The 19,246-nt window shown below is 33.9% G+C and overlaps 2 protein-coding genes and 1 pseudogene across 3 annotated transcripts; all 3 read left to right on the top strand.

Moving 5' to 3' along the window:
• Positions 1-1,415: 1,415 nt before the first annotated feature.
• Positions 1,416-7,183, top strand: LOC148197343 (pentatricopeptide repeat-containing protein At1g06270-like). 2 transcript variants are annotated; one of them, XM_088092795.1, is made up of 4 exons: positions 1,416-1,768; positions 1,852-1,918; positions 2,940-3,099; positions 5,168-6,229. In XM_088092795.1, the coding sequence occupies exon 4, from the start codon at positions 5,201-5,203 to the stop codon at positions 6,227-6,229; it is 1,029 nt and encodes a 342-aa protein (XP_087948921.1). In that variant the 5' UTR covers positions 1,416-1,768; positions 1,852-1,918; positions 2,940-3,099; positions 5,168-5,200. The 2 variants fall into 2 exon arrangements, with proteins under 2 accessions (XP_087948921.1, XP_087948920.1); XM_088092794.1 differs by having other exon boundaries at positions 1,418-1,768; positions 5,147-7,183.
• On the top strand, positions 6,389-10,139 carry LOC148197342 (shikimate O-hydroxycinnamoyltransferase-like; annotated as a pseudogene).
• A 5,620-nt stretch (positions 10,140-15,759) lies between these two features.
• On the top strand, positions 15,760-19,056 carry LOC148197341 (basic leucine zipper 34-like). The gene is made up of 4 exons (XM_088093366.1): positions 15,760-16,523; positions 17,015-17,105; positions 17,442-17,568; positions 18,293-19,056. Exons 1-4 carry the CDS (start codon positions 15,925-15,927, stop codon positions 18,442-18,444), a joined length of 969 nt encoding a protein of 322 aa, XP_087949492.1. The 5' UTR covers positions 15,760-15,924; the 3' UTR covers positions 18,445-19,056.
• Positions 19,057-19,246: the final 190 nt, after the last annotated feature.

The following is a 19,246-nucleotide window of genomic DNA, read 5'->3' as shown; positions in this document are numbered from 1 at the left end:
ACAAGTGTTCTCATATTAAAGTCAGTCCAAGTTGGATCCATAAAGCATTTAATGTCACAATAAAAGTCCCAATAATCATACTTTTTATATGTATTTCTAGTTTTTTTATTGATTTTTTTTATTAGGATCAACCTAATTATATCTCAATTTTCTTTAAACCTAATTACTAACCTATTTAGATTAATTAGATATTTAACTAATTCTAATAATGATCCATCGATTTCCTTCCTACCCAAACGATTGTCGTGTTATATGTACTGATCGACACATATAATACAGACACATATAATACATAAGGCCCCAAGACTTAAACTTAGGAAAAGACCACTTGCATGCCTCTACTCGCATCACTACCTTCTCCCTCCTTTCGACCACACTATCGAGCTGTGTTCTAAGCTAATCGACTTTACACTTTGTTCATTTGAATGAATTTGGGGAGGGTGATTGAATGGATTTGAAAGATAATTTTTTGTTGTTGTTTATTTGTGTTTCGGTTATTTGGAGACTAAGTTACCAAAGGCCTCCACAACTTGTCTTCTTGTCTGCCTGTCGTCCGGTCTCGCGTCCGACTCCTCTGTCCACTCGTGCCCGTCCGGAGGGAACCTGTCAAAGATTCTCCGATGCCAAAGTCAGTACGAAAACTCATGGCGATTTCTATGAAACAGTAATAAATGCGCAGTGAATGCAACCTAGCTACCACTCACCTCTAACCTGTATTTATAGTTTTTTGCTATGGGCTTGGGATTTGTGAAAGTTAATCACGGCCCAACTCCAGCCCAATAACTCTAATCCTTATTTACCTTAATCCTTTACCTTAACCACTTGGCTTATAGGTCGTCCGGTATTGAACGGTCGGTCAGATGATAGCGTGTGAAGTGAATTTCTACGCGAGCGACCGCCCTCCCATGCTATTAAGGGTAAGATGGGAGAAACGCTGGTTGAGTCTCGGGATTGCTGCCTGGTCGGTCGGCCCATACGGTACGCCGACCGGTCCATACGGTACAATTTGAGTGAATTTGGAAGTAAGTAAGAGTGGATTTCGAAGTAAATTTTTTTAATCTATCGCATCAATCAAATCCTATACTAATTCTTCCAAACTTTATTTTCAAATCCACTCTTACTTACCTCCACATCCACTCAAATAAACAACAACAAAATTTATCTTCAAATCTTCTTAAATTCATTGAATCACTCTCTTCTCACTCCATTTAAATAAACAAAGTCTTAGGGTCAATGTCCTAAATTTTTCTCTTTAGTGAGGGTTATCCTACTTCCACTAGAATCATAGCATATGTGACATAGGTCAAGCGAGTTTCCCAGGTGCTCGGCACAGTTAATTTAAAAAACCTACACTATAGTTTATCCATACTTTTTTTATACTTAAAAAACTCAAACTAATTTTACTAAAACTAATTTTACTAAAACTAGTTTATAGTTCAAAAATACTGAACTTATTTTATTTTGAGAACAGTTAACTGCGGTCCTATTTGCTTAATCACAATTTTCTTCGGATCCCATCAGACTGCGCTCGCCGCCGTTGAAGGCTGCCGCCATTAAAGGTTCGCTGCCTATGTATGCGAACGACGCCAGGGTTCGAAGAAGAGTGTAGGGCGAGTCGCCCCTTTCTCTGCGAACACCGATGCAGCTCCCTTCTCTGCGACGGAGTGGTGGTTGGGAGGCACGATTGGGAGGCCAGTGAGTGGCAAAACCTGGACTTTGCGAGGCGAAGGGTTTTATTTCGTACTAGGTGGATTTTTGAAGCGTCCAGGTAAGTGATTGAAGCCCCATTTCCAACATTGTTGATTGAAGCCTCATGTGCTGATTAATATTTTGGTTTGGGTTCCCAATTAGTTCTTCGTGATTAAGCATTTTAAGTGGAGGAGAAGGATTTTTGGCGAGCTGAAATCTTGAACCTAAGGTGCGTCAAAGTGATCTGCGTTTTGAATAAGTGTTGAACTATATATTATTTGATTTTTGATCTCATTTTCCATTTGGAATCAAGTGGTGTTGTGATTGGAGGTAGTATAGTAATTAGTGTTTTGACGGAATTCAGTTGGCAGTAGATGCGATGTTTTTGCTCTTTCCATCCTTGTAGTTTAGCTTTCATAGACAAATATTCATAATTTGATTCTATGAAAATAGTTTGAGATAATTCTTTCATATAAGTACCAAGATTAATCTATTAAAAATGAACTGAATTTAATCTATTAAAATGTTCCTCATATTGTAAAAGAATATTTTAATTACTATAAGAATGTGTGGTTTTAGCTTCGAAATTAAGGCGTCGGATGAATATAGGACGCAAAACGGAAATGGTACAGCTCTGTTTGGGTTAGAAATTGAAGTGGTGCAAATCTGTTTTGGGTTTCATTGGTCTCATTGCTTGTACGTTATGTATATGATATGTGTGTAATGACTGGAACCTATTACTGACTTAGTTTTACATTGGATAGGCCGTGTAGCTGTAGGGCAGAGTGTTAAATCCTATTTGGCTGCTGAAATTATCTGGGCACTATAAATGTAAACTTCATTAGCATGTGAAAATTATTAGGACAAAGAAACTGTCTCTGATATGAGTGCTTTTAGATTTGTTGTTTGGCTTAGTAAAATGTTATTATTAGGTACTACTTTGTGCAGATATCTGGAAGTTTAACTTCATTGCTGAGCAGAATGTACTGAAGTACATTGCTTGAACTAATATTCTGTTTGGCTTGTATCCTATGGCTGGTTTTGTTTCTCCAAGTTTGCGGGTGGATATTGTTTCATAGTTGTGTTGTTTCGGTTAAAGTGTATGTATGTCCATTTGATTATTTCATAGCTGGTTTTGTATTCTTTTTATTTCTCTTTCATGCTAAAATATTTTGCTGTCTATGTGAGGATAGAAAGATGTGAACATCTTTAACTTTCAATGTTTTAAATTTAAGTTTTGATTATTGTAGGATGGTGCAAAGAAAGGCCGTGCTGTCCTGGTTTTCATAGATGGAGCAGTTCTTTCAGTCAGTCAAGTGTTTGAGACAATTACAGAACTTGGCAATGAAGGGGGCAATGAAGGGGTTCAGGGATCTGATCCTCTAGTTCTTACATCTGCCTCGCTCTTAAGTAATTCTCTTGATTCTTCATTCTTCATTTTTTTTATGAACTTCTCTGTAAATACTCTCCACTTGTAGGAGCAGTAAATAAGAAGGTGGAATGCAATTGTGTGTTATACCAAAGTGAACTGTTTTATTGAATCAGTTTTAAATCCAAGAAGTTTACAATTTATGACTTTAATTACCCATTTGAACCCTGTAGTTGCCAAAATAGTGAATTAGGTCAGTAGACTATAGTTTATTGATCACTTGATCTTACCATCTTATTATGGGTGGTTATGCTGGCCCTTATTTCCCTTGTTTCTGTTAATATTTTCTCCAGTTGAATGAATCCATAATCTGAATCTCTTTGTTATCCATCAGACTGAGATGCATTAGTTTAATAAAAATAAGCAGACCCAGGAGTTGAATTACTTTGTATTTCTGGTTTCATGCTGAGGTTTAAGAGGAATGGCTCTGAATTGATGGGTGTTCTGATCGTGTTCCTGTTCTCTCAGATGAAAAAATCAGTTTCCTTTGTAAGCTTGATGACAAGAATAACAATTTCAAGCCATCAATAAAGTTAATAAAGGCTTGTTTAATGCTATAATGTGGCTTGATTGTCATTATAATAAAGTTTATTCTTTATTAAAATTAAAACATAGAATAATTTGAGGCCATTTGATTATATAAAATTACCAGAGATGTCAGCCATCTAGAATTTTGTGCTACCGATTGCATTTTGGAGCTATAGCAGAAAGACTTTATTAAGTCAAGGAATAGTAGTTTTCATTGGCAATAGTTGTGAAAATGATCTATTTAAGCATCTAAAGAGCAGTTTAACACAAACCTTGATTTATCTTTATGATTTTCTATAGCCTTTTAGAATAAACTATAGTGAGGATTTCAAACTCGTTTTTAAACCTTTTTTTAGTTCGCTGTACTGTCGTGATTTCGGTTACGGCAAGTTCCAATCCTTTAAACATGTCCATTAACCAGATTAATACACACTTATATAGCTGCAAATGTCACAAAATATAATATGGTATTTTAGGAATAGTTCCTGCAAGTAAATGTTGTATTCCTTTTCAAAAACTTAACTCTAAGGCAAAACATTTGTAGGTGTTGTTTCCTTCCTGTTTTCCTTTAGAAAAGTAACTCATTGAAATGCTTGAAAACAATTGCTAGTGTTAAGATGAATTCAAATATTGGGATGGTTCACTTGGTCAGGACTGAAGCTTGTTGATTGTACTTGAGTGCAAGTTATTCGATAAAATGATTGCACATGTTAACTTTTTGGGCCCCAACAAAGCCCATTGACCTCGTAGACTCTTAGAAGCTCATTACAAGTAATACTAAGTTATGAATTTTATGGTTGTGTTAATCCCTGTTTGAAACTCATTATGAGATTATGAAATTTTGGTTGGCATGAAGATGTTGATTTTTTTTTACTTTATGTTTTCCTTTAATAAAAGGTCTATTTTTTAAATCATTTACTCACATTCTTTGCTGACATTATTGCCATTTTTATAACTACCATCATGTCATCTTTGACTACTTCATACATCCTTGTACTTACCATTTACAACTTGTTATACATACGGGTATCCAACCCGATCCTCCTTTGCAACACCCTTAAATACTTTATTGTTGTCTGATATTGTTACGTTTAGCTAATTTATTTCAGTTCCATGTTCCAAGGAGAGCTATTTTGAACCTAGTTATATGTTTATTGTTAATCGTTACATTGTATGTTTATATCCGTTAATTTCATCTTGGATTCTATACATTGATACACAGATATGTTGGCTTTTTGGTCATGATGTGAGGATGACTAGCCACAATTTTGTGGTTTAATAATTTCACTTCTTTCTTTAACCGCCCTTAATGTTGAGTTGGTAGTTTCTAGTGAAACCTTGTTTCATGCCCCCAGTGTAAAGGCACTGCTCTGTAAAGCATACTGAAAAAGTTATTTATATTTTATTTTGTGAATGCTTAGCCACATCTATCAATTTGTTTTTTCCTCACACCCTTTTTCCCTATTAAAGTGATAAGTATTCTTCTGCTAATTTCCTCAGGTTTCATTTCTCTCATGCCAGAAGGTGCTCCGACACTATATTAGTTGATCCAGAATGGTAATAAGAGCAACAGTGCAGCATAGGTTTCTTCTTCACTTCCGGCCTTTTCTGAGCCAATGTCCTTCAGCTCATTCAGTGTCTTCATTGCAAAATCTTGGGCAGGCTGTGAGAGAGGAAGTAGAAGCGAAAAACTATGTTAAAATTCCTGACCTTTTCATTTCCTTGGAGTCGTGCCAAAATTCAAATCCTTTTTCTTTCTTTTCTTCATTTCCTCAGAACGTACAAGTACAAATTGTTGATGAAATTTTGCAATCTTTTATACCTATCAGACCACGTTCCAAGCCTCAGCTAGCTTATTCCTATCTTCTTTCTTACACTCTTCAAAGCTCCCATCCTTTCCCCCTTGCACTTGCTATCCTACAACGGACTCTACGATCTGGTTGCGTTCCTGTTCTTCAAACTCGTGTTCTCCTCTCATCAGCTTGGTTGGAGCGGCGATGTCTGTCCCAATCTGTTGATGATATTTTACTTCAGATGCAAACAATTGGGTATACTCCTGATTGTGGAACTTGTAATTATCTACTATCATCTCTCTGTGCTGTTGACCAACTACCGGAAGCTGTTAAAGTCCTTAATGGCATGGGTGGGGCTGGATGCATTCCAGATTCAAATAGTTATGGCACGGTAATTGGTGCAATGAGCAGAGTGAGAAAGACTGCAGAGGCACAGGATTTGTTGAAACAAATGGTGGTGCAATATGGTTTAACCCCAGGACAGGGAATACTAGTGAAATTATTGGCAGCATTACGGGCAAACAGGGAGACATGGAATGCTGTTGAGATTATTGAGTTCCTGGAGAAAGAGGGTAACTCCGTTGGATTTGAGAGTTATGAGTTAGTGATTGAAGGGTGCTTGGAGAAATGTGAGTATGTTTTGGCTGCAAAGGTTGCAACAGGGATGACAGAAAGAGGTTTCATACCATATATAGCGGTCAGACAGAAGATTATTGAAGGTTTGGTCAGTATCAATGAGTGGAAGATAGCTTGTGCGTTGAGACATAGATTTGCAGCACTTAAATCTTAGCTGTTAAATTTAGAGGCGCAAGTACAATGCTTAATGCCGATAGAGTGACTTGCAAAGACTTGTGACTTTTATGGTGTCAGTGTTCTTTTCTCAATGACATTGCTGGAAGATCATCTCACGGTTTGTGGCAGAGCAATGCAGCACGAGGATCTTGAATTTGTAAAACATTTGGGTGTATAATCTATGAAGTCAAAGCATGGAAAGGGGTGAGCATATTCTGTAGAACTTGGTTTTTTGTTTGAATTGTGGAATTAATATTCCTACTTAGCCAAATTATAACTCGGTTATTCTGTACCCCACTAGAATATTGAAATCAGTCACAGGGTAACTAATGCTTCGTTTGGTAGAAAGGGAGAAAAAAAATGAAAGAAAGAGAAAGTGGTAAGAAATAAGTGAAAAAAAATTGTTTGGTTGGAAAGAAATTAGAGTTTTTTTTTTGTTATTAATAATTTTATTTATTGTTATTTATTAAATTGATATCATCTTTTAATTAATTATTATTATTATAATAAAAAAAGCGAGAAAGGAATACTCCCATAATCGATTATGGTGTTTAATGATTGATTACGACACTTATAATAGATTATGGTTTTCAATGATCAATTATATGTCACAATGGATTATGGGCATAAAAAAACAATTATTTCTTCCTTATTTTGGACAACATTATCGCCATAGCATTTGCGTTCATTTCTTTCAGCTGCGCGGAAAGTTCTCTCACTTTCTCATCTTCGTTTGACTTTTTATTGACATATCTAGTCATCCAAACCACCATCCATCCTTCATACGTATACGCATCCATTGTCCTCTTAATTTGTGCTGCATTGTTCCAGTTTCTTCTTTTTTTTCGCAGAATGTTCAATTTTTGACTTCAATATGGCTTAACTTCACTTTCGCCTGGCTCCAACGCTTAAAACTTATTCTTATCACTGGTACTGGGTGGTCCTTTGTTGGGCTTACTGGTTTACAGGTAGGTTGATTACTAAGATGGATCTTGGGGACAGGAAAGGGTTCCACGCAATGCGCAATGAGAGAAGAAGACTATAGAGGACGTGAAGGGCATTTGTAAGTTTTTAACTTCGCTTTTCTTGTATTTTTATTTCTGTTTTGAAATTATTGTATTGTGGAGCTAAGTTCTTTTTTCCTAGTGCTATACTTTTTTGAACTGACACATATTTCATTCCTTCGACAACCATAATTATTGTATTGCAAGTCAATTAGCCTCCATGATATACTGCTTAATGCTGGACAGGGTAGCTAGCCTGCATGGCAATGCCACAAGCATCATCTTTATCCTTTGTATCACACTTCATCCTAATATAGCCAGATTCACCCTCGTTATTTCCCATGAATTCTTCACAAACCAGTACTGTTTCCTTCCCTCCATTCATCGCCAGGACACTGCTCTGTGCCGGGGATCTACCTTGTCCTGTATTTTTTTTTTCACATTGAATGCAGGCCTCCACCTCCATGTTAGCGCAAGTAGAAATTAAGAAAATAGTCCTAGGTGTGAAATGGGGTCTACATATAGAGTTGAGATGCTGGGTAATAAAGATGCAGCAGAGTTGTGGGTTGGGCGGTGATTAACTTCTGCTCGCTCGTTAGCTCCTTTTTCTGTGTCTTTTAGCCATTACTTCTCCGCAGTTGCAAATAGTAGTACTAATAAATATGGGGAAAATGAATTTCTAATACTTAATGACATTATATCTTGACGATGGAGGCAACGTGTCAGACTGTAATTCAAGAGAATTTTATGAAAGCTTAAATACAAGATGAATTTCAAGTTGCTAATACGATAATCTATATGCATTGTATCATTTGAGTGAAAAGAAAATATGACGAAGAAAAGAAAAGTAATGGGAATAAAATCTTAGGAAATCCAGAAACATATTCAACAACAACAATAACTAAAAACAACTTTTTACATCTACCCAAGATAATCATTCCAATTTACAATATCAACTGTTGCGTTCTAAATAAGAAGATATCGTATAACACATTTCAAAACCATGTGCCACAATGGAGATCATAAATAACAAGTAGTACTGATTTAGAAAGTTGGTTGAAAGTTTAAGTTGGTGAGAGCATTGATTGAATTATGATATTTGTAGCCAGGGATATTATGGCTATATATAATGTATTGGTTTTGCATGAAAATGGTGGCATGCAGTTGTCAGCTGAGATTGATGACTATTGGTGTGAAGGAGTCGATAATGGCGCAACCTGCGGAGGCGACACTGCGGAAGGTGTTGTGGAACTCATAGATTTGTTGGTGAGGAATTACCTCAATCCCAGCGTCTATTTATACAGATCAAACGGGGCTTCCAGTTTCTTCAATGCCAACATTCTGAAAGAAGTTCTCAGTAAAACCCTCGTCCTTTTCTACCCAATGGTCGCCCGTCACAGTGAAGACCACTGCGTGGAGATTTATTGTGACGGTCAGGGTGTACTTTTCGTTGAGGCTCATGCAACCGTTGCCATGGACAACTTCACTCACACCTTTCACCATCGTAACCTTATTCCCGCGGTGGATTATTCTGCTGGCATTGAAACATATCCGATAGTGGTATTACAGGTGCGTGCCTTTTCTTTCTCTTTTTCAAGGATAACATAAAACTCATATTTACTGCACTACACTTCATGTATTCAGGTAACATATTTCAAATTTGGAGGGGTCTCGTTAGGTGTTGATACGCAACACCTGTAGCAGATGGAGCATCGGGTCTTCTCTTCATCAATGCATGGTCCAATGCGGCTCGTGGCATCGACATTTCTGTTCCTCCATTTATTGACAGGATCCTACTTCGTGCCAGGGACCTACCTCAACCTTTCCTCACCATGAATACCAGCTCTCATGACCCGTCATTAGCACCACCACTGCTACTACCACCACCAACACTAATGTGGTTGCTTCTATTTTAAAAGTGTGTGGTGACCAACTCAACATCCTCAAGGCCAAGTCCAAAGAAGATGGCAACACAATCAACTATACCACTTATGAGATGTTGGCAGCACATATATGGAGAAGTGTGTGCAAAGCAAGAGGCTTTCTCGATGAGCAAGAAAGCAGACTCTATATTCCAATTGATGGAAGGTCAAGGCTGCAACCTCCTCTTCCTCCTGGTTACCTTGGCAATCTCATCTCCACTATTCCCACAGCAGTGGTAGGGGATCTGGTATCAAAACTTACATGGTATGCTGCAAACAAAATCCACAATGCAATAATGAGAATGGACAACGAATATTTGAGGTGAGCTCTTAACTATCTACAGCTACAGCTTGATCCAAGTGCTCTGGTTCATGGACCACATACTTTTGGGAGTCCAAATGTTGGTATCAATGGCTGGGTTAAGTATCCAATCTATGATGCTGCTGACTTTGGTTGGGGAGACCAATCTTCATGAGACCTGGGTGGATTCCGCACGAGGGGCTAACACTCAACTCCAAGCTCAGGAAATGATGGCAGTTTGTATTTGGCAATCCCCCTACCACCAGAGCATATGAAGTTGTTTCAAGAATTCTTTTATGACTTTTGAGGGGTTGGATATCAACTTCATACCCTTTTCCAATGCTCGCTTCCTATCTTTTACTATACTGAAAATTAGAGCGTAGCTGTTATGAATTCAGATACTGACTAAGTTGAGAGATATGAAACAATGCTTTCAGATTATTGAAGTTTCTTTTTCCAATAAGAAATTATGATAATAGATTTAATGTAGTTGGACTTGAAACAGAAGTTGGGCAAGGGGCATAACTCATCTTCAGTATTCTCAGACTTAAGCAGAAGTCGTGTAGTATTCTTTATAGATTTCTTTTTGTTTTAAATCAGCAAGTTTGGAAATGGATATCTATTTATATAATTGTCTTGTTTTTGTTACCAACAGAAAGGAAAAAAGTGATATTTCTTTGATGTTTTTTATTGCATGCAGGAAATGTAATAAATCCTCTACATGAAGTTTTGAAAACAACTGTTTCACGAATGTATTCCTCTGATGGAGCTAATTGTCTTTCCTTTTAAACATTTGTGAAATATGCCTACTGAAGATACTCAAGTGCTAAGCATTTCATAAAAAATGTGTCAGTGACATAATAATTGTCACTTCAATTGCTGCAAAAGAATTTTTAAGAGTTTGCCTTTAGTATTTCTCATTTTGTATCTGTTTTTGTCAACTTTTCCTTACCAGACAATTCTACATTTCTCTCGATTGTTTTGTTATGCTCCAATTAATTATTTTAAGTCTCGTATATAGGCTTGTGATATCAGGATATAGATATGAAGAACAGAAAAATGCATCACATAGAAGGTGTTTTTGTTCTAAACGAAAGGATTTGAAAGTTGGAGACATTGTAAAATTGTAAAGCATGAATCTTTCTCTGCTGATCTAATCTTTACTTTCATCAAGTTATGACGATATAATTTGCTTATTGAACCATAAATCTTGATTGAGAAACAAATTTAAAAGTTAAACAAGCTCTGCAGGAAAATGTTGTAAAAAAACTCAAGCTTCAGAATCTATAAAACTTGGAAACGTCTTTCATGACATGTTCTTGTATATCAGACATTAATGAATTATTACGAGTAAACCTATATAAGAAGTTGTAATCCTAATTTCAATTTAAAAGCTTAAAATAATGAACTTATATTTATTTTTAATATATGCTATTTAATATTTTATATATTTACTTAGTATGAAACTCAAATCGCACTTAGATTCTTATATATCCTATCTATATCTGGGATTTCTCAGCAACACCCTTTTACATGTGATCCAGAAGTTGGAAGAGTGATGTTGATGTAGTAAAGTCCAAAGTTGCTTCGAAGTTTTCTTCATCAGAAAATTCGAGCCTTCTTCCTCATAGTGATGTGCAGAGTAGCTCTCCCAAGAGCCTTGCAATTTCTGCAGGAATGAGAATACATCGTTTTTGTATGCATAGTGCTTTGAAGTTATAAGTTATGTAGACATTCTCCTTCCATCCTCCTTAGAAGTCTTTTAAGGTGATAAAGTTTTAAACTTTAATTTAGATATAATAATTTAAATACTTCATGAGATAATTATTGAAAGTCTCACTCAACTAAAAATAAGACTAATTTATAATATTAAATGGAGGTAAACTTTACTTTACAAACCTATTTTATAAAATTGAATTAGACTTAAATTCATATTATAATATATATAATATATATATATATATATATATATATATATATATATATATATATATATATATATATTATATATATATATATATATATATATATATATGGGGTTTGCGCGCGTGTTTTTCAGTTGGTACATTTTAGCAATGTGTACCGGGTTTTAGTAGACAAAAATACCCTTATATATCATGGATTCTAAGTTTTAAAGTTAAGGTATTTTAATAATTTTCATTCTCAAAAAAAAAGAAATCCCAAACCCTTGCTCACGTCCCTCATTCCTCTCAACCCTTTCTTTTTCATCTCTCTTACTCCAACATTTTCTCTGTCATCCTATTGTAGCCCCAACTGAAAAAAGTCAGAAACACGGGCGGTTAAACAATCTTAATAAAAACTAATTTTATAATGAGTTTTCATTTTATAATTTTTGTCTTATCTGATTTTATCCAATTTTCACAAGCATATAAAGGAATTGGTAATTGACGTGGAAAAAAATCAGAAATACTTGCTGTTAAACAATTTTCTACAAAAATGATTTTATAATGAGTTTTCATTTTATACTTTTGCCGTATATAATTTTATCTAATTTTCAAAAGCATAATGACATTTGCCTGAAGGTAAATATGTCAATAACTCAACTCTTTACAAAGACAAATTGTTTAACGACAAGTGTTTCCTGATTTCTTACTGGGATTACAGTAAGGATGACAGAGAAAAGGTTGGAGTGAGAGAGATGAAAGAGAAAAGGGTTGAGAGGAATAAGATGGGTGAGTAAAGGTTTGGAGGTTTCTTTTTTTTTTTAGAATGAAAATTATTAATAAAACTTAGAATCCATGATATATAAAGGTATTTTTGTCTACTAAAATCCGGTACACAATACTAAAATGTACTAACTGAAAAACAGGTTTACGCGCATTAGCAAACATATATATATATATAAATAAGTGAACAAATAAAGTACTTTTAATCATTTAAATTTAGATAATAAGCTAGTTTCTAGAAGTTTTAGTCAATTAAGGATAACTTGTATTCTTTAAAATTTATATTAGCTATGAATTGATTTCTGAAGTTAAGTATCTATAGTTTTAAATTAAGTAATTTTAGTTCATCAATTTTTTTTTCGAGATCTTTCTACCTACAATTAATTATATTTATTGGATCTCTCTATCTACCATACTATCGTTATAAATTAAATATATCTTTTTCATTTTACACCTTTTAGTAAACCAAGCTTTTATAATTATATGAATTAAAAAATTAACTTCACATCCAAGTATCTTTTCATTACAAGCAAACTAGCCAAAAGTTAACGTAACTGAGGGAAAATTAATGTTAGAGCTTCAATTTTCCGTTCCAACATAGACGCTAAACAGGTGAACTTCAAACAATAGTGTGTTGTGCGAACGCTAATATAATAACGGTTAAACCACTTTCGTGTTCTTTATTTTTGTTGAGTTTTTTCAAATAAATATCTTTCTTATTTTTTTTTCCAAATTGGGTCTCTAAAGATAAGTGCGAGAAAATTTATTAATATAAATAAAAAAAATAAGTGTGATTATACACACATTATTTATAGTTCATATTAATTGCAAAGAAACACACAAATTTAGAATTAATATATAATTTAATGTCGACTCTAGCTTAAATAAAAGTAAATACTATAAATAAAATAAAATTAACGACACTAATATTATTTATTTTTAATATTTTTTTATTTATCAATTAACTTAGTTTAGTTAAATCCCTTATGTCACACTAATTTATTCATTTCTAATATTTATTTTAATTATCGTTTATTAAGTAACATTAATTACATAATTAAAAATAAATAAAATTATCATTTAATAAGTCATACTAATTTTATTTAATTTTAATATTTATTTTAATTTAATTAGTGTGTTAAACTAATGCTAATATAAATATATTTTTAAATAAACAATTTAAAAGTAATTTTACATTTTCTTGACTTTTCATTTTCAAAGATTAACGTAACAATGACTTAATCGATTCTAAAATAACGTTACAATTTAGTTGACATAAATATTTAAAATTTATATTTTATTGTAATGATTAAAGTGGAGTATGAAAGGAATGCAACTATCACAGTTAAATTTCATACAATCCAATTGCAATTGTAGATACATAAAAACATATGGTTCAATTTCATTGAAAATCTATCTTAAAAAATTGTTTACGTACATGTCAAATAGATTTATATTCACAAACATTATTATATGTACATTAACATATTAGTGTAAAATATGGTAATAATGACATCATTTTACGTTGGTTGACCAAAATAATTCCATATAAATATATACAGTAATAAAATCGTAAATAATTAAAAGTTTTCTGGGTTGATATTGGGTAAAACACATAAAATATGTAAGCAGAACTCACGCATATATCCAAACACAATGTTAGGCTCTCTTGTACATAAATAGGTATTTTTATTTGCATGCTATCATCTAAATATTAAACTTTTTATTAAATACTAAACTTACTAAATTAAAACCATAATTTAACAGAATTTGATCAGCTGTAGAAGAAAAAAAATAAAGAAGTAATAATTTTACTAAATAGCGAATCAAACTTGTGTTATTTTTAAAAAAAAATGTAAATTTTAACTTATAATAAAAATAAAAGACTCAATTTTGAACAATCTATTTTCATTAGTCAAACTTAAATTTCAAATGTCTGACTCGGTTCAGTTAGACTTTTTTACAGTCGTATTAATCCTTACAATTTTACTCGTTTTGATAAATAAAGATGAAATAGAACTATATACATACAAAGAAAGTTATTGATGGAAAAATGTTGGATGTTAGGATTATTTTTATCACTATAGTTTTATCTATATATATAATTAATATGGATATTATATTAACGATGGATATATATTTACAGTACATATCAATTTTTAATATAAGGCAACAAATTTTTCATACCTTTAAAATTGTGTCATACTATATATTAGAGAACTTCTATCCCTATACAATAATTTAATAAACAAAATATACTAACATAAACTAACATAAACTAATTTAGTACCAAACTTTTTACGATGCAATAAATTTCTTAGGGTGCATTTGTTATCTTTATCACTTAGCTTGAATTGCAATGCTATGAAGTGGTTAAGGGCATAAATGCATGTGTGAAGTCTATTATTATAACTTGTAGGTATATAGTAAGCACATAGTATTAATTTGTAGGGTGGGGTATGACCAAAAAAAAAAAATAAAAGTATAGGATTGAGATAATGATTAAGGTAGGAGGGGAAGGCAAGGCCTAATAAAGAACCATATATATTGTATTAATAATATAAAGTTCATCCATTAAGATAGTTCTAATCATATTAAGCTTTGATAAATACTTTTTTATTTAATTAAAAACTAATTAATTAATTTCAAAAGAAGAAGATATCGGGAAAGAAACAAAAATGATATTTGAAACATAATTTTTTTTATATTAATTTATTTTTTTTTTACATTTTATTTTCTGGTTTTTTTAAAAATATAAAAAAATAATTTTTTTAAATATTTTACTCTTACGATTATAAATGATAAATGTGTATTATGGTATGTTTATTTCATAAATGAATAAAAACACATAGAATTAGATGTTGAGAGAGAGAGAGAGAGAAAGAGAGAGAGAAGAGGCATATACCCTACATGTGAGAATGGTTTGGGGACAAAGGAAAGAAAGGATAGTGCGTGGAAACAATTCACATGGGAGCATAAGATAACATGATCCTTCATCTTTTTCTTATCTTAATTACCTTTTAACGAAATGATTAATGAGACACGTTGCATTATAAGCACTGCAACATTATTAAATAATCTCATGCACATGGCCTTTTCTTTCTATCACTAACCCCTCAACTAGACAATATATCTTTTCATTCATCATCATGCTAATACAAAATACCTTAACGAAATATATATTTTGGTGAAAAAGATAAAGAAAAATAAGGGCATCCATCCACTAAAAAGACGGACACAAGGGCACGTGGTGGCTGATTCCCACTACTTATTAAACCACTGGCGACTTTCCAGTAACACCGTTCAAACCCAACCCCTCCTCCCAGCTGTTCATAGCTGTCCAATCCCTTCCCATCCCCATGTGACCCCACTGCACAAACACATACATACAGATACCCCAGAGATTTTTTTCCCATTTTTAAACCCCAGAACAAAATATAACTATTCAAAATTATACCTTTTTCTTTTTTTTTTAATTTTCAAAACTTAAGAAAGTTCATGATTGTGTTGTTTTTTGTTCGTGTGCCTTTCTTACCTCTAACAACATTCCCCTGTGCTTGCTGGGAACGTGCATATATATTTATAAAAGAGATGTGTTAAAGCCTTGTTTCATTTCTTCTCTCTCTTCTTCTTCTGCTGCATGATGTCATATGCAATATACAGATACAATAATGTGCATATTTTTCATAGGGACATGTACAACTGCAACAACATTAACATCCGAGGTTAATCTGTGGTAACACTTTCTTTCTGGTTTGGTGTGTGTGTGTGTGTTTCAAATGGCGCAATTGCCTCCAAAGATCCCAAACCTGTCACCGGGTTGGCCGGACTTCTCTTCTCAACACCAGAAGATGCCATTGCCACCTCTTATCAACGACACCACCACCACCACCCATCAAAATCAAAACCCTTCTTGGGTGGACGAGTTCCTCGACTTCTCCTCCGCCCGCCGCGGCGCTCACAGGCGGTCGGTGAGCGACTCCATCACCTACTTGGACGCACCGATGAGGTGTGGTGAGAACAACAACCATAACAATAGTAATGGCAATGGCAATGAGTTTGACAGGTTTGATGATGAACAATTCATGTCCATGTTCACGGATGAAGTAGTGCTCTCTGGGGTCCCCTTGCCACCACCGACTACCTTGTCCTCCTCTAACCCTTCTAGCCCTTCCGATCAGAACTTCTTCCATGATGAGAAAGAGAGCAGCCGGAAGGAGAGGAAGCTGCAGAAGGAGGAAGAGGAGCACCACCACCAACTGAAAAATGAAGCAGCCGAGGTTGAAAGCCAATGCATGCAGGAAATTGCGCAGCCTCCAAATGACACCAATACTTCTTCTTCCAATGAGAGAATTAGTGACCCCAAGAGAGTCAAAAGGTACGTCTACTATTCTCATTAACCATTCATATTTTTTCTTCCTCCAGTTTTAAACCATTACACAGAATTTCAGTCTGTTTTTCTCATACAAATTTTGCTGAACTTCATGTTACCAGAATAATTCTTCGAGTAATTAGTCTTTCACCACCCAGATAGTAATCAAACTTGTTCTCATCTCTCGTATTATTTTCCTCTTTATCGTACGACCAGTCATATCAATTATTTATTTCTTTTTTATTATTTTCTTCTGGAGTTTCTAAAGAGATGTCTACCAATTTTTTTCTTGAAAGAAAGCGGTGAATGTCTATTCTAATTTTGAGGTGGATAAATGATTCTTATACTTGAGAATTGATTCGCAAAATTAAGCGGTGTTTTTTCTTTTCCATTGGCTTCTGTAAAATGTTTCGTTCTTTTTGGGAAACTGAAAATGAACCATGAATTAGAATTTTTGTATTTTTGGAGTTCTGTTTCTAATTGTCGTCTTGCATCAGAATCTTGGCTAATAGACAATCTGCACAAAGATCGCGAGTGAGGAAGCTGCAATACATATCAGAGCTTGAGAGAAGTGCAACTTCATTACAGGTTTGCGACGTAACGTGATGTGACTACAATAAATCTTTGCTTGGTGCTGATAAAAAAATCTTTGCCTTTATTAAAAAAATCTTTGTTTTTTTCCTCATAGCCACAATAAATACTTTTTTGTTAATTTTTTATATGCCATAATAATAAATAACATAATTTTTCTTCAATATTTTTATATTAAAAATTCACTTTTTTTCTTAATTGTTTTCATCACCTGCCACTTATTTTATTTCACATTTTTCTATTGTTATGAGAAGCATTTTTTAATACGTGTGGTTGAAATAGCATTCACGAAGATAAAATATTGACCCTTTCCCAATCCGTTGACAAATGAAGGCTGAAGTTTCAGTGCTGTCTCCAAGGGTTGCATTTTTGGATCACCAACGTTTGCTTCTAAATGTGGACAACAGTGCTCTCAAGCAAAGGATCGCTGCCCTTGCTCAAGACAAGATCTTTAAAGATGGTAATTACTTTTCTTTAATTAAAAGTCTAATTTTTATTATGGATGACATAACTAACAACCCTGTTAAAAGATGAGGTTGATGGAAGCATTAATTATTACTTTATGGCATTTAGAATCCATGCTATTTGTCTGATCCAATGTGCTCTCCATTTACTTTTTCCATGTAAGTGAAATAAAAATTCCTCATAGTTTGGAAAAGTGTATTTGTCCACAAGAAGCTCATTTTGCCAAGTGAACCTAACCTCGTGGCTTTACTTGTCTTGATACTTGCTTCATGCATGTGATCTTATTCTCTCTCTCTTTTCTCTCAAAACTCTATTTAATACCAAGAGAGAGAAACAGAGAAATGTGGTTTAAAGAGAAACAGTACCATCACTGGAAACTGCAGTTCTGGTTTCTGAAAACATATTTTGTTATCAAATTGGTTCGAGAAACATGGAAGTTAATATGAACTTACTGTATAACTTTGTGTTTGTTTTAAAACCAAGAGGAAAAGAAAAAACATTTGTTTTAAGAATGTAAAGGAAAGAGAGAGAGAGAGTGGTAATTATTTTATTAACGTAGTTGCGAGAGAAAGACCAATTATGAAAGTGCAAGAGTTATATTGATTTTAGCGAAAGCTTTTCGTGTGCACGCGTATTTAAGTCTGTGTCCGATCATGTGTGATGTCTCCAAGTAGTTAAAATTGTTTAACTGATTAATGATAGAAATGATACAAACGCAGCTCATCAAGAGGCACTGAAGAGGGAGATAGAGAGACTGAGGCAAGTTTATCAGCAGCAGAGGCTGAAGAAGATGGAAAATGCAGCAGAATCAGGTCCATTACCATTATGTGATGTTCAAAGAGAAAAGGAAGTACAACTTCTGAACGTTTGAAGAAGATTTATGAGATGAGAGTGTGGTTGTTTACATAAAGAGAGAGATGCATGGGAGAAAGGAAAGGTTAAATTTTTGTTGTGCATTGAGTATTTTGATTAGAGAATTGATGAAGTTTGAGTGAGTGAGTGAGTGAGTGAGTGGTGGTAGGCTTCTGGTGTGAAACAGCGCAGGCACGTGATGTGTTTACTTTAAAAGGAGGGGACCACTGAAAGCTTGCATGATTAGAATGCAGGGGATCCACATGTGCAGCAGTGGCATCAAAAGAGAGGGTGGAAGAAACAGTTGTGTCTGTCTGCTTTAACTTGATAGATAGGAGTGTGGTATATCTTCATCATTCCTTTCACTTCTTTATTTCTTCTCTATCATTCTTTTCTATTTTCCTTCTTCTTTTTCGATGCATCTTCCAAAACAAACACAACTGCCCATGGATCATGCATCAAATTAATCAACCTGTATATCTCTGTCATGGCTTTTCTGCTTTGCCTCTCTACTTTCTCTTATCTTATCTTTTTTATTATTTCACTTAATTATTTTCTGAAACCCATAATGTAAATACTCACTTCACACAATTTTTCATGTATATATATAATAGTGTAGTTTTTCTGCTTTCACTGTTTCACAACTTTCTGTGTTATGAGATTGAATTACGTCACACCTATGCCAAAAGGTAAAACATTGTGAGTGAAATTGCATTGGAGAAAGTGCATGTATGTTATCTCAATCTCATCTCACAATGTTTTTTTATCCATTTCTTATTCTCTTTTTCTATGTTTGCAAAGCTATACCTTTTTTCCTTTTC

Source organism: Vigna umbellata, chromosome 6, assembly GCF_029865625.1.
Source record: "Vigna umbellata cultivar VRB3 chromosome 6, Vumbellata_1.0, whole genome shotgun sequence".
Taxonomy (NCBI): domain Eukaryota; kingdom Viridiplantae; phylum Streptophyta; class Magnoliopsida; order Fabales; family Fabaceae; genus Vigna; species Vigna umbellata.
This window is presented reverse-complemented; position numbering and strand designations above follow the sequence as displayed.